This window comes from Nannobrachium achirus (genome assembly GCF_963921795.1).
Source record: "Nannobrachium achirus genome assembly, chromosome: 20".
Lineage (NCBI taxonomy): Eukaryota > Metazoa > Chordata > Actinopteri > Myctophiformes > Myctophidae > Nannobrachium > Nannobrachium achirus.
In genome coordinates, this window is record NC_137827.1 from 21,124,223 (window position 1) to 21,146,180 (window position 21,958).

Consider the following 21,958-nt stretch of genomic DNA (forward strand, 5'->3'; position numbering starts at 1 on the left):
TGCTTTCAAGTCCAGGAGAGTTTGGTCAAGGCAATTCTCTTGAATGCTGCAGTCAGGTATGGCATGGAAAGGGCAAAGGGGCATTTCCATTTCTTTCACCATAGTAAAAACTGCATTCATGGTCTGGAGAGGGCACTTTTTACAGACGGATAAAAGGGCAGGAGCTCAAGCCCCCTTTGATGTATACAGTATGTGTGCACGTGCCTGGGAGGGAGCATGTCGCACTTGGAAGCAGGCTGAATGAGGCCGGCCAGGCAAGAGAAGACCACTAGTCTTCCTATCCGCTCCTGCTGTGTGTCTTGGACGGCGGTACAGTAGAGCGGTAACGGGCCTGGCACGGACGGACCTCTCATGAGAGAGATGAGTGCATCTTTGCGGGTTGAATGAGTGGAGCAAGCCAACTCTTTTTTTTGTCGGGGGTTGTTTAAGATCGTATGGGAGAAAAGAAATGTGTTGTTTCCAGTCAGGCAGGCACTAGGCAGGCAGGCATAGGGAAAGTGATGATGCAGCATGGATGAGAAGGGAAGATGAATGGGATTGGTTATATAACCCTCTACCAGTTTTCCACCACTCAGATTGAGCATTAACCATGAGCTTCCCATAGAATGTGTCTCACTCTCACTGAAAATCATATTTATCGCAGGTTTTACAAATATTAGTGTGCATTGAGAAATGAATAGAGAAAAAAGGGACCCCAATTTAACAAGCCTAAAAAGTTTTCTGTGGTCTTTATCCTTTTAGTTGACCTGTATTCATGGGTTGCATTTGTAGCTCTAAACTGCCATGTTGAGGACCAACACAGGTTTTTCAATGTGTCTGATTGGCATAGAACTAATTCTACACCAATCAGTAGGCCTACACCTGTGTTGATCCTCAACATGGCCGGTGTAGGACTACAAATGCAACCCATGAATAGTACCTTTTCGCAAACTTCTAATAAAGTATTCAATCAATCAATCAATCAATCAATCAATGCACAAAGGGCTTTATTGTATTTTCCTACTATACTACTAGGCTACTACTTTCCTACTAAAAATAAAACTGTTAGTGGGATGTAATTACCTAATAGGCTATTGCTAAATAGCCTAAGCATGCATAATGCTGATACCTACAATTTATGCAAGCCTAAGGAACCCCGTATTTAAGCCAGCAGACAGTAGCGAGCTTGATGTAGCCTAATTAATTACAACCGTCATGCAACAGATTGTAATGACCTAAAGAACTCCCCCAGGCTCTAAAAGTCACTCTTGCGGACTCGCCGAGAACACATCTGGAAGTGGTAGCCCTAATTTTATGATAGCGGTAAGTAGCCTATCAATTTGCCAATAACCAAACCGAGCGTACAACACATGCGCTTTTTATGCACATGCAGTGGCATATGGGTTCCAATCGTGCGCCGGTGCGCGCGTAAATCGCCGAAGAGGCACGCACACATTGTCATGATGTAATTTGGCAGAAGAAGTATGCGTGGGCACGTGGACGCTGGAGCTGCGCAGCAAGTGGTGTAACTAAGTATAGACCTACATTTACTTATTTGCAGGTATTTGTACTTTCAACTACTTTGCTTGAGTATTTCCAATTTACATTACTTCGTTCTACTCCACTGGTAGCTATAGGCTACATCTCGGATCTAAATATTGTAATACTTTTACTTTACTTAGGCCTACTTTACTTACTTAGCCCTATTTTATACCTAGGCTAATCTACAAGCTCACACTGTAGATCTGCTATTTTCAAACATGTTGTTCTTTTACTTTTGGTAGGCCTACTTAAAGTATGCTACATTTTGATGCCAACAACACTTACATACTTTTACTCAAGTAGTCTACATTTTGAATTCCGGAACTTTTACTTGTAACATATTTCCACATTGCAGTATTGATACTTTTACTTTAAAAAGAAATGTGAGTACTTTTTCCAACACTGGCAGTTTAAGTACAGGCAACAATACGACCGACGAGGGGGAGTTTCTTCTTGTAAAAGCGCATGCAATCCAAAAAAAAAAAAAAAAAAAAGGTCCCGGTGACTTCAGATCCAAGGAGGTGGTCACATCCATGGGAGCAGGATTCAAACTGCACTTCTCTCACTTGGAGTAGGAGTACAGCTTCTGCACTGCAGCCCTGGAGCCACTGCGCTGCTCCGTGCGCTCTTAACTTGACACGAACTGAAACAAATGGAGTAACATTTGTCTAAAATATTTTTTTCCCCCCCTGCACAAAGGCTATTTCGTGTAGCCAGGGGCGCTCACGCGTTCTTTCGTTATTTTTTGTGGTGCAGTTGCAATTAGGTTATCATTTTCAAGTAGACTATTAGGCTAAACAAGATCAAGTCCTGCGCAAAGCTTTACCTGGGGCATTATGAAGAGTTCCGCGGGCGTTCTGCTCTCTTGGAAGAGGATGCGTTGTTGTTGTTGTTGACTTCGCGTAGTGTCTTGTTTTATTTGTTTGCACATCACTCGAGCGTCTGTCGGCCAGATCCGTAACGTGATCGGTCCTCCTTTTTGCGCGGCGCGGTAGTTTCAAAACGTCGTTATAATAATGTCCAAGATGGACCGCGTGGGGATCGGACTTTTGGTCGTGTTGGCCGTCGCACTGGTCCAAATGTGTCGCTGTCAGGAGGGTTCGACAACAGGTGGCCAGAAAGAGGGTGCAGGCGCCCTGCTGAGCGTAAAACTGAGCGAGGAGTCCCAGGCGAGGAGAAGGGGTCACTCGTCCAAAGGACCATCATCAGGAGACAGTCTATCCTCCAGTCTGTCCAATGGAAGTTCGCCTGAGGCTTTGGTCAACGGCTCCGCACCGGTGCCTCTTCCCAGGGACACGTCGACGAGACGAGATAGCAGACACGCGACTCTGATCAAGGCAGTCCCAGCTCGCAGCAGTGCTACCGTGCCACGGCACGGCGGTGCGCTCCGCGCCGCGAGGCAAGCGGGCACCCCTCGCTCCTCACAGCCACAGCAGCGCAGGACCAGGATCAACACGAGACAGAGCAGCAAGCACAACTCAAGACGTCTAGCTGGGTAAGTCTTAAGATCAGATGAACTACATTAGGCTATGCTCTAATGCAGGGGTTCTCAAACCTTTTACATGTCAAGGATCTCCTTTTAGTAGACCTTGTACCAGTGAACTGTACCGTCATGAAACTGTACCTTTTTCTATGCAAACTTCTAATAAAGTCTTCAATCAATCAATCCCTTAACTAACGGGTCCATTTGGTTCTTGTTTGTAATTGTATAGCCTACTGTCAGAGTTAAGGGTCAGACTTTACACCCCCATAAGGAACCTATATAGGGAATCCCTGAAATCCACTTTGAGAACCACTGCTCTAATGTCTGTCTGAGGGGAAAGGCCATTTGAGTCACACAAATGGTAAAATATTAATTCTGTTTGTGTACAGTCAGTGGATCAGTAGGCTACTGTTTTTGATTCATTGAATACTTTATGAACAGTTTGCTAAAAGTACAGAGGTACAGTCATACAACAATGCTAAAAGGATAACACACACAAAAAACAACAACAACAACAACAACAACAACAACAACAACTGTGGGCTTGTTTCCATTATGGTGAAATGTATTACATTCATCAACTGTATGTAGTGAATACTAGTGTAGAGTAGAGACCTATTTTCTGCATGATTTGTGACAACCAAAAAACATCATCTTCCTGCAAAGCAAAAAACGTGATACTGTCCAATATTTTATCAAAAGCATAACCCCCATATTGGAAATAAGTCACTGAAGTCAGAATGTGTCATCCAGTAAGTCAAGCAGATACTCCCAGCTGGACACTGCTGGGACAATTGTCTGAGCAGAAAGGTATTCTGTCTCGAGGGTCACGGCAGGACACGAGAGGATGGCTGAGGTTAAACCACTGGGCTCAGATCGCAAATCCTGATCATGGAAGGAAGCTTAACGCATGGCAAATGTTCTCTGGTCAGTACTTGGATGGATGAACTATAGGCTGCATTTAACCCAGAAGCTTGTACAGCATTTGCATTATCACCATTTCCTCCCATTACTGCACACAGTGCACATTAAAGAACATGTAATTGCAGTATTAGGAAAACTGCCCTCTGTGTGTGTGTGTGTGTGTGTGTGTGTGTGTGTGTGTGTGTGTGTGTGTGTGTGTGTGTGTGTGTGTGTGTGCGTGCGTGCGTGCCTGCCTGCCTGCCTGCCTGCCTGCGTGCCTGGCTGCCTGCCTGCCCTAGTTTTGTGGCTCCACAGTGCTACCCATGGCTTTGGTGGACAGAAAAATACTCAATCTCAGTACTTGAGTCAAAGTATACTGTAGATACTCTTGGTCAAATATTACTCAACTGTAAGTGAAAGTTGCTCAGTCAAAAGCACAATATTTGTGTTTGAAATGTCGTGGAGAGGCACAACATTTGTGTTTGAAACGTAGTGGAGTAAAAATCATAAATACAAAAAAACATTAAAACTCAAGTAAAGTACAGATACTCAACAAATGTACTTAAGTACAGTACTCAAGTAAATGTACTTTTTTTACTGTCCACCACTGGCCCTAGTTTTGTGGATCCACAGTGCTGCCCCAGAGGCGTCAATTGGGTATGGCAAGGTACGGCAGCTGCCATACCTTGGCTACAGGGGAAAACAATAAAATGTACTTCTTAAAATGAATGCCTGTTGCGTGCTAGACACCAGTCATGTTGCCATACCTTAGCTTTTGCTGAACTGACACCACAGTGCTGCCCGTGGCCATGTGCACTGTGGCTCTCTATCTGAGCCTTGGCCGATGCACATTTGCACATTCGCTTAGTGATCAGAAACACCTGTTCCTCCTACGGTTCTGTCTATGCTGCTAATCCCCGGCGCTTTACTTTTTTTGGGGTCTCAGTTTTATGCTCTGAACAGGCATTTCAGTTGTTTCCATTTTAAAACGTCTTTCTTTCGGTTAAATGAACCCTTGTGCGTCCGGTCCTGCTTGAACTCAAAAGCACGGTAGGCTACACAGAAGAGCAAATTGTTTACACCATAATCAGAGTGAATGCCACGGGTTCACCTTGGGTTATGCACTTTCACACGTGTGTCATTACAGTGCTGTATACCATTGGGAAAAAACATTCATATGGCCAATTTATGGGGAACGCCTTGTGAATGATATGAGGATAATTGGCTAGCCATCTGTGGGAGTGGATGTGAGATACAGATACACATGCAGGACCTTATACTTACAGAGGCGGTTCACAGAAAATAAAAAATATGTTTTCCTCTAACCCATAGTGCTGTCCTGTCCTTCCAGATAGTTGTGTGATTTGCAGAGGTTTGGAGATTTATACCATTATCCATTTCTGTCATCGCCCCAACACAAGTCTCACAGTAGCCAGATGATTATCTAATGTCCTGGGCACAACTACTGAAAAGTGATGCTGAGTTGGCTCAGGACCACTTTTCAAACTGGACCTGCGTTGCGTTGGCAACGTGATGCATTGTGAGCTTGTAGATCTGCTATTTTGGCAACTTTTCCCCCCAGAATATGGATGGTGGGGTTCAAGTGGTTAACTGCCCCTAATACAAAAAACAGACGGACATATCATTTGATCAACCGTGACCATTGACCATCCTTAGACCAACCAAGGTTCAACCACAGACTTGCGTCACAGCCCAGCCAATCAGAGTTTATCCTAAGATTTTTTCTAGCAAAAACCGAACATGTTGACATTCATCGCTGGAATTGATGATGTAAGATGTTGGGTCTGACCACAAGAGACTAAACACTTCAGTATTTGCTTCCTCACTTTACTTTAGTGATAGACAGTTGGCAGGGTGGACTTTGGTAGAAAATACTTCTCTGTTTCCAGCAAGGTCTGTGGGTTATCAAGAGTGACCATGTCGTAATTTCTGGAAAGAGGAAAGCATGATTTTAATTATGTTTTGGTGTCCATTTAAACGATGTTAGAGCAGAGAGGAAATGATAATTCATTGAATGTCCATAGTCCACTCCCTCTCCAACCACTAACATTTCATAATTACACTCCACGTAGCTTTGATGCACTGCTGAGCCTCCATACTGTAACACAAACACACGTCACTTCCTTCCCCTGTACGTACCTTTTGTTTGGCATGGACATTTTTTGGAAAATATAATTGAGCAGAGCCCGCAGATTGCTTAGCTTTCCACTGAAACAACCCAACACAACAATGTGTTATGTAACAGTAATGGGACCCGTTCCATCAAACATTAAAAACAACATTAGCCACCATATTTTGTCTTTCATTGATGCATGGTTGAATTAAGGAGCTGTCTATTTAAAGAACCTACTCAATGTATAAAGAAAATAACCGACTGTAGTATTAGCTCCAGCATGCTTTATTGCATGTCCGGCTTGACATTGCCCCAGAAAGTCTGTTCCAAGGTTGAATGAATGGGTGCTTTTGAGCCTAAAGGAGTATAAAGGTGGAATGACATAAATCTCCAAGAACATTACCTTTTATTTGCACTGCGTTTCTAACAATCTGTGATTCATTAGCTTGAAGTGAATCACCGGCTTCTTGTTAGAAAGTGCTCTCCCATGACACATTTCCTTACGGAATTCTCACTCTACTTACTCATTTACCATCCCCTGAGGGATCGGTTTAACGCTCACCATCCTCTCTTCCACTCAAGTTGACTCAGTGTACTTACTTTACCCCGCGCTTTGCTTTGCAGTGCACCTGTCAGAAGTAGTAATCCTCGACTGATCCAGACCGCAGAGAAAACGGTGCAAAAATGCCAAGCGCATAAAAGATGAATACCGCAGAGATCTATCGTAATGTTCTTGTTTGATAACTTTTTCGCTCTACCCACCAAATAAGTAGACATAGCGAAAATAACAGATGTACCGCGTAAGCTCACTGCACAACACTGCTGTGAAACTAGAAAAGAAGAAAAGGTCCGCACACTGTCTAAAAGCTCCCCAAATCAATATATTAATTGAGTGGAATAAAAAAAATCTTTCTTCTTCAGGTGTAAACTGCGGTGAAACAAAGCATAAATCAGGCTTAACATTACTGTGCGTAAAACAACCATTTTTTGTCATCCTCTAAAACATTTTACCTACTGTGTTTTTTTAAATCTCTAGAGAGATATACTGCTGTTTCCCATTATGTGTCATGTGATGGAATAGGAGGAGTAGTGGTTGATGGTGTTTTGACAAGATCTTGGCTCGACGTATCTCTGACTGATGATGACATGATCCCGCCTAAGGGATCCCGCACGACCTGCAAGTCATCCCAGTGGCTCCTCCTCACTAACACTTTCCTCGTCGGCTTAGTCACGCCGGGGTCAGCGAGTCAGTGGCTGTTATCGTCTTTTTCTGTACACATGAGTCAGGCGTTCATTTACAGTAATATCTCTTGAAAAGATGATAGTGTGCATTCGATTTATGCCAGCACTTATCCAGTTTGAGGTCTACCGTCGCCCCGGAGTTGCTCTTGTGGTCTCGTTGCCTTTTCATCTTTTTCACTCTCCAAAATTGGCCGGGCTTACATTTGCGGACGCAAGGAATTCGAAGAATGAATCCAGTTATTGCTGCTTGAAACCTTGTCATCCTTCATTTGCTCAGAGATTAATGGAAGACGCAGGGTGCTTTTCATGTCCCACGTGTCTTCCTTTATCCCATACAGGCCCAGATAACTGTATTTGTTTTCTCTTGTCTAACAGGGTGAGAGACAGAGAGAGAGAGAAGGGGTGCACATTGACAGATACATTATCATGCTTTGCCCTCTGTATGTTATTGAATCAAGTGCTATTATGGGCACATATCAGCAGCGGTGTTCATTTCAATAGCTGAATCACGTGATCTGAAACTACAACGGCCTCAGAGTAAGGATCTCCTTGGAATGCGATGGTTTGACACCATCAAGACTAATTGCCCTGTAAACTATGAGCTGGTCATGGTCTTGCAGCCTATACTTGCCTCTTAAGCGTTATTTATTGTGTTCATTGTTATCTTGTGTCATCATGTCATATAACCAGTCTTCCTGTGCACAGGCCTAACGTCTGCGGAGGTCAGCAGTGCTGCTCTGGGTGGGCCGTGGCGCCGGGCACCAACCGATGCATAAAGCGTGAGTAGAATGCACCACCATCACACCCATAGATATGAATCTAGGGCTGTCACCATTATGACATGACATTGACAATTACATTTCCGTTTGGCTTGTAGGCTTTGAAGTTGCACATGGCAGTTATGACACATAACCTAAATATACAAAGAAATGACTGACATATTTGACAACTTTATACTTAAAAAAGAACATTGAGAGTGGAAATAGCCAAGCTCACGCGTTGTAATTGCGATTATGTAAAATAAATGTGCTCAGACGATTGTGTAATAATTGTGACAGCCCTATATGAATCAGCGGTCATCAGTATGTCTGCACGTGGACAAATGTGTCCGTGGCTAGACTTATTTTGATCTTAAGACCCAATTACTGAATGTCAGTCTTAAGGTTTTGTATGACACTCATGAGACTATGGCACATTAGGAGTCCACTAGGTCTAGGACACAAGGACAGTGATTTGTTTTATTTTCAAGGACCCCCATAACTCTGAGAGTGTGCAAATGGGGTTCCATTTGTACACTCTCAGAGTTACAGACAATGGTCATTTAGGGCTATCTCTTTGTGTACTCATTTTGTATGTCAATGGCAAAAATTTAATTTTGACAAAAATGGCCACAACAAGCCAGCATAGCGATGACCCCTGACATCCCCTGATATGAATCCATTCATGTGGATTTTGAGGCCTTTGAATGGGACATCTTTCATTCTCTTGATACATTTCAAAGCTTAATTTATTCTCCATCGCACAACAAGGGTTTCGCTTGACAAAAAGAACTGATCTACCAGCTACGAGTTTTGGTATTGCAGTTGAAAAGGCTTGGAATGACAGACAAAACATGAAAATGCAATATCTGAGTGTTTATTTAGGCTTAAACCTGTATAAAAAAAACGCATTATGGGCCAATATTTACATTAAAAATATTTTTTATTATGCAAGGTGTAGCCCCTTTAATATAACTTTCACATTTGCAGTGAGGGAGGTTGTCTCCTTACTCTTCCACAGAGAAAATTAGAACCTGGTGTTGTGTAGGACACCTAATGGTTGAAAAATAGTACTGCCCAATGTACAATATTTATTCCCCTTGCCTCTTAGCTGAATGGTAGAAATGGTAGCCTTTCACGTGGGGGAATGGAGTTCAAATCCCGAGGAGGACATGAAACCAATGGATTGCAGCTATACATATAGTCCATGTGTAGGCATGAAGTCTGGAAGCAATACAGCAGAGCACACAACACAGTTTGGACTGTCTTGTCTGGACTTGTAAATGAACCAGAAAAAGAAACATTACAGGCAGTATGATTTAGATTAGACCTCATGCGTTTGGACTGCAAAATAACAAAAGCAAATGGCTGCTAATGGCCGTCCCGTCAAGTAGAATTGCCGCTAAAGAAAGAAAATTCTTCCCAGGGTGCTGCTGCCCCCGTGGTCATGTTTGTCATGTGGCAGTGCCTGCTCTTTTCATGTTAAGATCCTAGTATCAAAATTACCAGCGCTTAGCATTTGGCTCTGTATTTGACACAAGCCCTTAATTATGGGTGTAACTGTTCCTTTTTTTTATTTGACCACAGCAATATTGGATATCTTTACTGCCAGACGATTAAACGCGGAATGGCATGCAGATACCGGGCACAAATGAATAATTGGCCACTTCTTAAAAGTGCGATTTCTGCAGAATTCTTTAGAGCTTACAAGTGTTACCGTGCTTTTATTTGTAACGTGTTTGACATTTGGCATGTTTTTTCATTTTCTTTTACTGTTACTTAGGTTATTAAAGAATTAAAGAGTAATGCTAGTACACGGAAAAATCGAGAGTAAAAATTTAAATAAACATTGGATTTGACTTTGTAGACTGTGGATGGTTGGTGCCATATCAGATTAACAAAATAACAATCATCTAAAGAGTTGCTGTAATATGTCAGCTATCTCTTGTTGCAAGTCCAACTTTATTTAGAGAGAGTTATATTAAAAATGTATAACCGCACAATCAGAAACCTACACAGCAAACAAACTCTTTATCTTCTTTTACACATTTGCGCACGCACACACGCACGCAGACGTACACGCACGCACGCACGCACAAACACGCACACACACACACACACACACACACACACACACACACACACACACACACACACACACACACACACACACACACACACACACAAACACACACACACTACTATGCCAGCTGCTGTACTGTAGCTTTGGCTGTTTACCCTTCAAACAGCTCCAATCCAAAGGGGTCATTCAATTCACCCAATCCCATTACACAACAAGCTGATTGGCTACCGTAGCCTCCTAATTAGATCTAATTAGCTTCCTGCATATAGCGCTGGGCTTCTGTCACTTTTTCTCAAGTCCTAGAGGTACACATAACAGGGTCAGGGTGTAAATTACGTTTAACGTGGAGCTTAAGTTAGCCAAATCAAATGAGTAAATACTTAAAATCTGCCAGAGACTAACGTGCCCTTGTTAAACAAGGCAGAGCATCTGAAGAGGTCAGGTCTCCGTCCAACCATCTGGACCCTCTTAAAGTTTGGCTCTCATCCAGGTTTCACTTTGGTGTCTTCAGCTGAGTGAGCCCATGCACACCACGAGCCCCAGGGCAGGCCAGGTGCCAACTCAAGCCCACCCCACCCACCCACCCAGGGCCCAAGCCTCAGGCTTGGGCTGGGAGTTGGAAGCCATTACACAAGGACATGAGACCTCCGGAGAAATGCAGAACCAAGGCTATCCCATTCCCTGTCCCCGTGTCAGAACCGGCCTGCCGTACAAGGAGATGGCAGCATGAGAAAACATGTTCACAGCAGGGGGAAAAGAAAAGGAACCAACCTGTCGGCTGGGAACATAAGTAAAAACATATCCCTCTTGAGCTACGTCTAGGAAATTCTAGTTGAAGGGATTGAAGTAATGTGTAATATTAAAAGTGTCAGCTGCAGGCATTACCCGCAAGGCTGGATTGGGTGTCGTGAGTTATGGTTTCCTAACAATACCTCCTTGTTGAATTGGGTTGAGCTCAGAGCAAATATATGACAGGAATTGGTTTGCTCGTTGTCCAGGGAGCGTGCCTACATGGATTTAGAAACGTGTTTATAGAAAGGTCTATAGGTGCAGGTCTCTGTGTGGGTCCTGTGGTTGGAGACTGTCTGGTACTGGGCTGGCCAGGTCAGAATGTGTCTGGTGCTGCCTGCCGGATGCTTTTTCGTTTTTTTAGACTTGAAGATGGATGGTTAGCAGACCTGCGCGCGCGTGTGTGTGTGTTTATATATTAAAGCAAATTCCATCTGCGGAAAATATTTGATGCTGTGGGACAGAATACTTTGATCAATTAGAAACAACAGAACGTTCTGTTCAAGATGCTGCTGCGTGTTTATTTTGGTTTCCGCTGAAACTACTTTTAACGGTGCTCAAAAGTTGATTCGAAAAGTTTGTGGCCATTTTGTTCTCCGCCAAACATATACAGACAGACAGACTTTACTGATGGTGGTTGCTGCAGGTACCGGTATATGATGTGGTAGCCCCTCTTGCCCCCCTTGTTACTTTTTGTTGTATTATTGGCGTAACAAGGGTCCCTTGCTTGTCGGTTGGGTCTCTCTGATACGCAACGCCACCACTGTCTGGTCTCGGACGAATACAGCGTCGCTCAGATGTTGTTGAGATTCTTTTAAGATACCCAGACAAGCAAGGGACCCTTGTTACGCCAATAATACAACAAAAAGTAACAAGGGGAGCGAGAGGGGCTAATGATGTGGCTGGTCAGATGAGTGCGACCAGGCGTGAGCTCTTGATTAGATCCCATGTATTCACTTACGAGCTGTATCAAAGCCCATCCACTGGGTTAAAGTGATGCAAACCAATGTCTGGGTCATCCCTGGGTCTCCTCGGCACCGCTTCCAGATTCACACATGCTGACCAAAAAAACAGACACTGTCAGTGAGATGAGGAGCAGAACGAGGCCCTATTATGTCTAGCTGGTTCCTAAACCAGTCGTAGCCTTGTCTGGATAGAAGACAGACTGACAATCAGCTGCATGTACAACAGACACTGTCTGTTTGCACATCCTGCTGCTTGTAATACTATCCTACTGAAAGTTTTTCTGGACACTTTGTTAAAGTGACAGTCACCTCTTCCATGACAAATAAGTCTGGAAGTGTGCATTAACCACTTAAACCCTATATCAGGGGTCTTCAACAGGGGGTCCGGGACCCCAAGTGGGTCCTCAGAGTTACTACAGGGGGTCCTCCAAATCTTTGTGTGATAGAAAGGAAAAAAGAAAATCTCCTTTTTAGCCAGATTCTTAACCAGATTCTGAGAACTTTAGCCAAAAATAGCAAATCTACAAGGTCATAGCTTGTAGATCGGCTATTTTCGGCAAAGCGGTTTGGTGTAGAGGGGAAAAAGAGCAGACTAAGTACAGAGTGAAAGGTCAAGTATTGACGGTTCATGTGGTTAAATGTCTGAAAACACAAATTGACAAGAATACCAAAAACACTGACGATCGTGCTGTCAAACAATTAAACTATATGGAATCTATGAAAAGGTTGTGGGGGTCCCTGCTTCATCTCTCTCTCAACTAAGGGGTCCCTGCTTCATCTCTCTCTCAACTAAGGGGTCCTTGGCCTGAAAACTTTGAAGACCCCTGCCCTATATACCTTGTTGACCTCCCAGGGGTGTAGTAGGTAGGCCCCATACCTTTGACCCCCTCTTCCACATCTCTTCGCAGTTCGCAGAAAATGGCCGATCTGCACGCTCACAATCAGTTGCAATGCATTGTGAGCTTGTAGATTGGCTATTTCCGTCAAATGTTCACCCCCAGAAGGGCTAAGGCTTCGTATTTATGAACTCTCTCTTAAAAAAGTTGACAATTTCAATTATCAGCCATTGACAGCCAAGAATGGTTGTGGGAATTAAAGTTTACCTTCAGGAATCTGTGATGGGAAAGGGAACGCTGCACATCAGTTTGCTACATTTCCTTTCATTTGCGTTGGAAATAGCCACAGAAATCGGTTTCCAAAATAGCAGACTGCTTGGTTTGAGTTGTTCTTCTGAGCCAAATAAGCTCTTGGATCTCCCACTGATGTTGGCTTTTTGGTTCACAAGTATAAATTTGACACCAGCCAGAGTTGGCTTGTAAAGCTTGACCAATGTTGGGACCAATATAGGCCTTGAAAAGCAACGGTTAGCAGATGGACATGTGTGGCCTCCCCGAACACGAGTCAGTCATTGGCGCATGCAGCCTCTGCTGCCTGGCTCACTATGCATCAGTGTCATATGCTGCAAGGGCTTGTCCATTTTTAATCTGATTAATGGCTGATTAATGGGAAGGTGTCCAAAGCAGAATGGCTCCCACCAAAGGGTCTTACAGAGTCAGCGTCTCGACAGTGCAGACCAAATTGGCTCTGTCTCAACCTACTAGATCATAAAAAGTCTAAAAGTCAACACACAAAGCCTCCCATCTTCCTGTTTTTACACCCCACAGTCATATATTATGGATGAGGAATACAAACTTTGCAGTAATTCATATTACTGCAGAGTAGTATATCACAGTTTTGAATGTACGGCCAACCTGACAGCATATGAGCTGCTGGGCATCGCCCTTGATTTAAACCTATCGCTGTCTTTGGCGGTGCAGATGAAAATGTGCATCATTCACAGGGAGGAATAAAGTTGTTTTCAGTCTCTTAAGCCTTCGGTGATTGACGGAGTGAAATGTGGTAGAAAGGAGTTTCTTTTTGATTGCCTTCCAGCTGTCTTTGGCCTGCTGTGCCGCCCAGGGCCCTGTCCAGCCCTAAAATAACTCCTCGTGCAGAAAGTTTGCCTCTCTCTTACTTACAGAACCCCCCCCTCCCCTTCACAAGCTCATTCTCTTTCTCTTTCCAAACACAAAATCTGACGTGCCGAATGTTTCTTTAATTCCATCACATCCTTAGCGCTGTTTGCGAGAGATTAAAGCTTTCCACTGTGAACATATTGAGACACCATTAGGAGTCGTATGTTTTGTTAAAGGCTCTGCTCAGCTGCTTAACATTTTATGGTTACCTCATTCTACGTAACATAACATTGTATGTCGGCTGAGTGGTTTTGTCGAAATACCAGACATGTCAGTGATGTCTCCATGCGGGACCTTCTGTTGGTTTTGAATCAATTAATTAATGAAATAACAGCAGTGCATGGTCTTTCTATCATAGGGACTTCAGATTATTTTACAATGTTTGTTTTGTCTTTCAAGTGGCCCTCTGCACTGTTTTACACATCCATTTTACAATTGCGAGGCATATGAGAAGTGCATATTTTTCATTTCATTTAAATTCTCCAAACCAGCTTGAAGTTCTCATGTGGGACCATTCACATTTGGGGAAATATATCTAACTTGGGGCTGGTGAAGGATGGAGGCAGGGGGGCTGGTCCTTGGTGTGAAATGGAGTAGAAGTGCAATGCACTCATCCACATGTGTCTAGCAGCTGGCTATGTATCAAGGACATACACGTGTGAGCATTTTGTAGGCTGCAAAGCAGCACCTAGAGAAACGTAGGTTCACTGTCGACATGCAATGAAATCAACATGCTTCTTGAAGTACAAGAGGATTCCAAACATATTCCTGTGGATTGAGAAGATATCCTACTTGTTCAAATGTCATGCGTTTGTTTGGTCAGCATCGACTTCATCTCAAGTTCAGCTTCAGCTCAAGTACTGTAGATTTCAAGGAAGTTGATCCAAAGCCAGTTGTTCAGCCATATCAAAATATTTGTCAGCTACTGTATGCTATCTGTGTAAGTTTTTGTTAAAAATACACTGCTTAAAGGTGATACACCATGAAATTTCACTTTTCCTATTTTAAAACCTTTTTTTGGGGTCCCACTAGCACCTTCTATCCTCACAAAGTCCCATTTCTGACCGTTGTGTCTTTCTCTGGTTTTGAGAAGGCGAAGGTTAAAAGTATCCCACGGGTTCTCAAAACAGGCTGTCCAGATTTGCTGCCGATTGTGACGCCATCTGCCGATTGTGACGTCATCACAAAAAAAAATCAAAAATCAAAAACATTTTTTCTTTTTCAAAAAAAAATTCTTTCAATTTTTTTTTTTTCAAAAAGATTTGTGGGGGGGGGGGGGGGGGGGGGGGGTGGCGCAGTTCAGGCCAAAGGTGGTACTGCAGCTGAAAATGCTCTGAGAGCCATTCAAAATGAGAGAGGCTCTCTATTTAGGAGTGGTAATTTAGCCTCAAACCTTTTGAAAAACGTTTTTGGGACATAAACAATATGACATAACTACTTTTTAAATGCATGGTGTATCACCTTTAAAATATCTGATGGCTTTTCAGCTACATTGGTATGCAATAGAGGGTAGAGGGAAGTTAGAGATGTCCCCAGTATCCCTATTCTTGGCCATCTCGGGGTGCACATTCAGCAGAAATAGCTGCAACGTATTGTAAGCTTGTAGATAGGATATTTATTGTAGCTAGCCTATTTAGTGTAGCCTGTGGGAATCCATTCAACTAAGTATAGGGCCCATGCGACTATGGTCAGCAGAGCTAAGTATAGGGTTTAAGTGGTTAATCAAATTCAAACCTAAACCACAAAATGCACAAGATAAGTTATGGTTTGCCCTGTTTACCCACTGAGCTACCAAGCTGTTAAATGCACAGCTTGACAGAAGAGGTGGACACAAACTTTTAATGATATTATGAGTCAGCAGCACTCACATTCTAATGCACAGTGTTGCATACACGAGTGTAGTTAACGTCTGATTTTACCAGTACAGGTTCTGGTTGACAAGAAAGTGGTGGTAGTTAATCAGTGGTGTAAAGTAACTAAGTACATTTACTTAAGTACTGTACTTAAGTACACTTTTACTTGAGTAATTCCAATTTCCAATACTTTTACTTCTACTCCACTACATCTCGGATCCAAATATTGTACTTTTACTCCTCTACATTTATTTCAAAACTTTAGTTACTAGTTACTTTGTTAGATTTGGATTATTATTAAAAAACATACATTAACCACTTCAGCCGTATACATTTTGGCCATTTGAAAATAGCCGTTCTACAAGCTCACAATGCGTCGCATCGCAACGCATTGTGAGCTTGTAGATCTGCTATTTTCAAATGATTTTTATACATTTGATAACTTGAAATGGGACATTCTGCACAATGAGTACTTTTACTTTTGGTACTTTTAGTACATGTTTTACCAATACTTTTGTACTTTTACTCAAGTAAATGTTGAATACCGGACTACTACTTGTAACAGAGTACATCTACATTACAGCATTGATACTTTTACTTAAGTAAAGAATGTAAGTACTTTTTTACATCACTGTAGTTAATCAGCGACAGCGGAGGAAGAACGTTTTAAAACCCTGCCGTCTCTAGTGATATTGTCGAGTCAGGGTGGAAGTAATTACTTTGCAGACAGCCATGTAGGCCGTCTCTCTTTATGGGCTGTGTGTGTGTGGATTTTCAGGGGGTTACACAGTTCACAGTTCAGGGGCATAACTCTCCCTCGTAGCCTGCTGAGAGTTATGGCCTATTAGACAGATCCTATAATCAATGCACTCACACGTTGTCCCGGAGCCCATCATTAACCCAGATACTGGACCATTCAGTCCCACGGTTCCGCTACAAACCAGGAGTGCTGCCTTTCTCCCCTCCAGCTGGCGTGTCTGTTTGGAAGTGGCAATTGGCTTCCTTCTCTGCCTCCTTGTGCCACATTTTTTTCTAATTGCTACCATAGGCGACAGCGCAGTGAGTTACTGCTTTCAGACACAATTGCGGATATCTGCGTGTAAACCCTTCTGCTTACGTGTCTGCCTCGGTGCACGAGGAACCGATGTTAAGGCTATGTTCAGAAATCAAATTGTTGGCCATGGTCTGATTGGTTTGAACAAATCCCAATAGCAAAAAAAACACACACACATAGAATTGGAAACTGCTTTTTTTTTTGTTTTGTTTTTGGAAATGGGTTAAAATGCGATTCAAATCTGATTTCTAAAGATGTGTCTCACTCGGACACTGTAGCCTGACTTATGCTCGCCGAAAATAGCCTATCTACAAGCTCAGAACACATTGCAAATAACATTATGGGCAGTCAATCATAACGACCATAATTCGAGAAACAAATCAGATTTGCTTACACTCTGAACAAAGCCTAATACAGGGAGGGATGCTGGGAGCAGAGGTAGCGCCCCAGCTGTGCGAGGTGCAGGAGAGATGATGGAATGCAATCTTGAATGACACTTGCTTTGTTTGTGTCTGTCTTTTTTTTTCTTCCATTTTTATGATGTAACCCCCTTGTCATGATGCAAGGACAGAAATGCAGCTGTCAGTGATCTCTCAACAGGCTGTTTTCTTTTTTCTTTTTTTTTGCAAGACTGGACTTGATTGACACCGTAACATAGAGAGCTACACTGACAGCCAGCAACCCTCATCCCCCACCCCAAGTCCCACACACACTTGCATGCAGGTCACAGTTCTGTCAGCGCAGCCCATAGCCAGCTATAGATCTTGTGCACTCTCTCTCTCTCTCTCTCTCTCTCTCTCTCTCTCTCTCTCTCTCTCTCTCCCTCTCTCTCCCTCTCTCGCTTTAGGCCCATATGGAAGCTGTTGGGATGTGATCCCCAAGGGGAGACGGGGTTTGTGGGTTCTGGTGAGCACGTCTCACAAAGTCAGCTTTACAAGTTGTGGGCACCCCCACACCCCACCCCAAGATCCAGATATCTTCCGCAGTCTAGCGCCCTAACATGTTGCTCATTAGGAGCTGAATGTGGGAGATTGAGGGTGCAGTGGAGGCACGATAGGGCGTCGCTGAAAGTAATGTACACAGTGTCACGGGTCAGCTGTAGGTTAACTAAATCTCCCCAGGATCTGAGGTGGGTAAGCAGAGTAAAGGGGGACACACACTGGCTGCGGATTTTCCCCAAACATACCCACACCGGCGGTATCAGACACACGCAACGGCACAAGCGTGCGTTCACGCCTCGCCCGCCGCTTTGATAAGCCACTGTTCTATTTTCCAGGTATTGCAGCATGGTGAAAAATGTTCGCAGCCTGTCCGCAGCCGGTGTGTGCTCCCATTAAAGGGTTCAAACTGTATTAGACTGAAAAGACCCGATACTGTGATGGGAAAAATAGGACTGTATAAAGAGTTAAACCTTCATTTTGGGAAATATTATCGATGTAGAATTTTATAGTGCCACACAGGGAAATTACAGTGTCAGTTTGCACGCGGTGTATGGCTTATGGTTATAATTAGCACAATTAAAGAGTCTGTTATGCTTGAAAGAAATATTATCAGGACCACTGCTGCAACTACTGTAATAATGATGGCTGCTGGTTATGGACGCCATAATTAGTTTTTGGCTGGCCTAAAATAAGGGGAGTTGCACTTTCAGCTGTGCAGAAATCACATGTACAGAGGTTAAGTCTCACTTAGCATCTCAATAAGCCAATTCTTCCTTGGCTCTGTGGTTGGCATCCGGATGATGCCCTTTGAACCAGAGTGATACATTTAAGTGGTAAATATAGTCCAGGTTTTAGGCCTATGCACGCATGCACGCACGTACGTACGTACGTACGTACGTACGTACGTACATGCACAACTCAAACACACACGCGCGCGCGCACACACACACACACACACACACACACACACACACACACACACACACACCAACTGATACAATATTCATGTGAGTTGTCATGTAGTGCCTACATCTATTCATAACCACTTCATAACCACTCAGAATTAAGTATCGTATCAGCACTTCCTTTGACTGCCCTATTGCTGTATTCATTCCAGTTCTTTAACTTCCTGCTCGGTTTGACAGGGTTTTGAAAGGACCTTTAATCAGGTCTTTTGTTGTATCCATCCTGTATCTTAATCTCCCAAATCTCATAATGGCGCCTAATCCGCTCAACCTGAAGAGAGAAGACTTGCCAAGAATATCACGATTATGCTTTCATTATCAATATTATTTCCCAAAGGTTTCAGTGTCAACCTAGCTGGCTCAGTGTTGTGGAGATGTGTGGAGAGAGATTTTGGAGAAATGTACGTGTTTGAGTTATGTCAAATATTCGGTTTCAAATTGCCTCTGACTGACTGGAAGCACTGTAAAAGTTTGATGGCTTGTATTACTAGTTGGAGAGAAGAGGGGGGGTCTCTAGTGAATTGTAATGGACTGAAGAGATCTATGAATACGAGAACCCAGTGGATGAGAGAGGGGGCAATCCGCATCAGTTCTATACTGTACACTTGTAAACCTCTGCTTGTAATGGGTAACCATAGCCTGACTGGGGGAGTTATGAACAGTACTCACCTCAATAAAGACCCCACGTTACTTTAATATGCATACAGGATTTCACCATGCTCCCCGCAAATTCAATCAGAGACCCTGACGATACAAATATCCAAATCTAATGCGTAAATTACTTTTTGATGGCTTAATTCTAAATGCATGACTGAACGTTTGGTCCCACAATGGGAGTAGGGTGGATACTTGCATGAAGCTCAGCTGTCATAGATTTGTTCAAGGTTGTTCAGGGCAATATCGCAAGACCCCCACAGCTGTCTCTAAAGGGTGTTAGTCCTTAGATAGCTTGAGGTTAGGAAGTTCAGAAGGGTCAATGGCCCAATTTAGCAAGGCCACTGGACAGGCCTTAGGTTACTTTAGATAAGATATAGGCTTGGGTGATATTTATTTTCCTGGCGTATTGGCTTATTGTTGGTATCATCCAAAAACACTGGAGTCTATCATCCCCAGCTGTCCCTGGGAGATGCAATGCTGAGGTTGAGCACCACACCTACCATCAACTCCCAGTGCTTACCGACCGCACAACATGCTGCAGCTGCACCCAAGCCGCGTTACTCATACGTTGATGGGTGCCCGGGATCTAACCCATGACCTTTTGACCTTATCGTCCAAAGGCGAGAGCTCTGCCGACAGAGTTACCCGGACTAAATATGGCCAAAATGCATTTGGTGGTTGGAGGTCAGTGTGTATGTATGACATTGTCAGTAGGGGTGGGCAATATAATCGATATGGCAATACATCGCGATAGTTTGTTTGCCAATACTGTATCGATACTTCAGGCAGTAGTATCGCGATACTTTGAGGAAAATAAAATATGTTCCCATGCATAGGAACCAATGGTAGAAGTCCGGTCTGACACTCTACTGCCTCTAGATGTCGCTTTACTATAGTTGCTACTTCCCCTTCCCACAGTTCAGTGAGTGAGGTCTCTCGAGAAAATGGCTGCGAACAACGAAAACAACAACATTAGAGCAACACCTTCAGCTTTTAAAGCTGATATATCGCAATAGTATCGCAAAGATTCGCAATATATCGTGATACTATTGAATCGTGACCCAAGTATCGTGATACGTATTGCTTCGCGAGATTCTTGACAATATCCACCCCTAATTGTCAATGACAGTGTGCAGACCTTTATTTATTATTCTACCTGCCTTGGTCCTACACCTGCTTTTGAGTGGATGTGCAAGCTTGTTTTCTTTTAATACTTATGGCCCATAGAATAATGAATACATAGGAAATAAGCGTCCTTCATCCATAGATGCAGCGTACCTTGGTGGAGGACCCGATGGCACTTGTTGCTGCTGCAGATAACTATACCAGCAAGCGCGATTGGGGCTAGATCAAGTCACACCATGACTATTCAGATCTGGCCTAGAATACGGACGTCCTGGATTAACCAGAGAGGGTCCGATCGAGACCAGATAAACTAGTCAGATATGTCCCAGAATATAACCTTATACGTGCTGTATGCTCATATTTCAACTAACATTACAAACAATCACAATAATCCTATAGTACCATGGTAATGACATCAAGATCATCCCCATATGGGCTGTGATCTGGCTTAGTTCTGAACGTCACTGGAGGACGTCATCATAACGTCATCATAACGTCATCATAACGTCATCATGACGTCATTTGACTTACATAGGTAACCCCGGGTGTTTAACACCGGTGAGAGGACTCGCCTACAGGGAATTAAAACAACATTAAAACAACGCGTCAGTGGGAACAGAGATGATGTGTGGGTGGTGCTGGCAGTTAACTGCTTTTGGCTAATAAACTGCTTTTGTAGTTGGAAGAAGTTATCCAAAAAAAATCTGTTGGCAATTATCTTCATGATTCCATGTCTGCATTTGTGATGGTATTGAATATAAACCTTCAGGACTTAGTAAAATACCATGCCATAATTCCTTGCTACCGCCTAACAAGGTATTACATTTTAGCTAAGCTTAAAGAAAATTATAATCATGCTGAGGAAATGGACTTAATCGTTGTTTTGTCTGGATTTGAGTATTTGTTTGGATGGTGCCAGCAGCAGTAGCCTACTAATAGACACTTTTCATATGACTGCTCCTGAACACAACTCCTCTCAACTTGGCCAGTGTGTCTCAGTCATAATTGAGGCTTTATGTCTGACAAATTCACATTTTCTTTTTAGTATTATTCTCTCCAAAGTAAATAATTGCAGCACACATTTGTGAAATGGATGGAATGTGAGGCAATTAGTTTTAATGATGTGCAAGACAAATCTGCACGACAGCAATTACTGCGACAATGTGTTCAACAGCCCCTGGGCAGGGCACAGAGACCAGACACGGGCAGTGACACTCGGTGCCACAGCCAAGCTGGAGGCTTCATGTGGAACATACTGTATGTACGACCCAGAGTCACTGACCTGGCCACTCTGCTGGCAACATGCAGAACGGCCTCATTTGCCTGGTGCCATTTCTGCCACACAGCTGGTAAAAAAAACTATTCCCATCGGACGCCGACCATAAAGTTGACTTAAATTATTATTGCTGCAGCGTGTTGTTTCTCATTGTAGTTTGGGGCGGCAATTCTTTTGAAGAATGCACTTTCACA

General features: G+C 43.3%; 2 protein-coding genes across 2 annotated transcripts in view; both read left to right on the plus strand.

Moving 5' to 3' along the window:
- The window catches only part of arel1 (apoptosis resistant E3 ubiquitin protein ligase 1), a 225,227-nt gene that overhangs the window by 55,656 nt on the left and 147,613 nt on the right, over positions 1-21,958 (plus strand). The window lies entirely within an intron of this gene.
- LOC308305994 (latent-transforming growth factor beta-binding protein 2-like) overlaps positions 2,538-21,958 on the plus strand; it is a gene marked incomplete at both ends in the record, with an annotated part of 165,350 nt that continues 145,929 nt past the window's right edge. Inside the window, 2 exons of the mRNA XM_080750893.1 lie at positions 2,538-3,016; positions 7,989-8,062. Coding sequence (XP_080607019.1) covers positions 2,538-3,016; positions 7,989-8,062 — 553 coding nt within the window. The remainder of the gene's footprint in view (positions 3,017-7,988; positions 8,063-21,958) is intronic.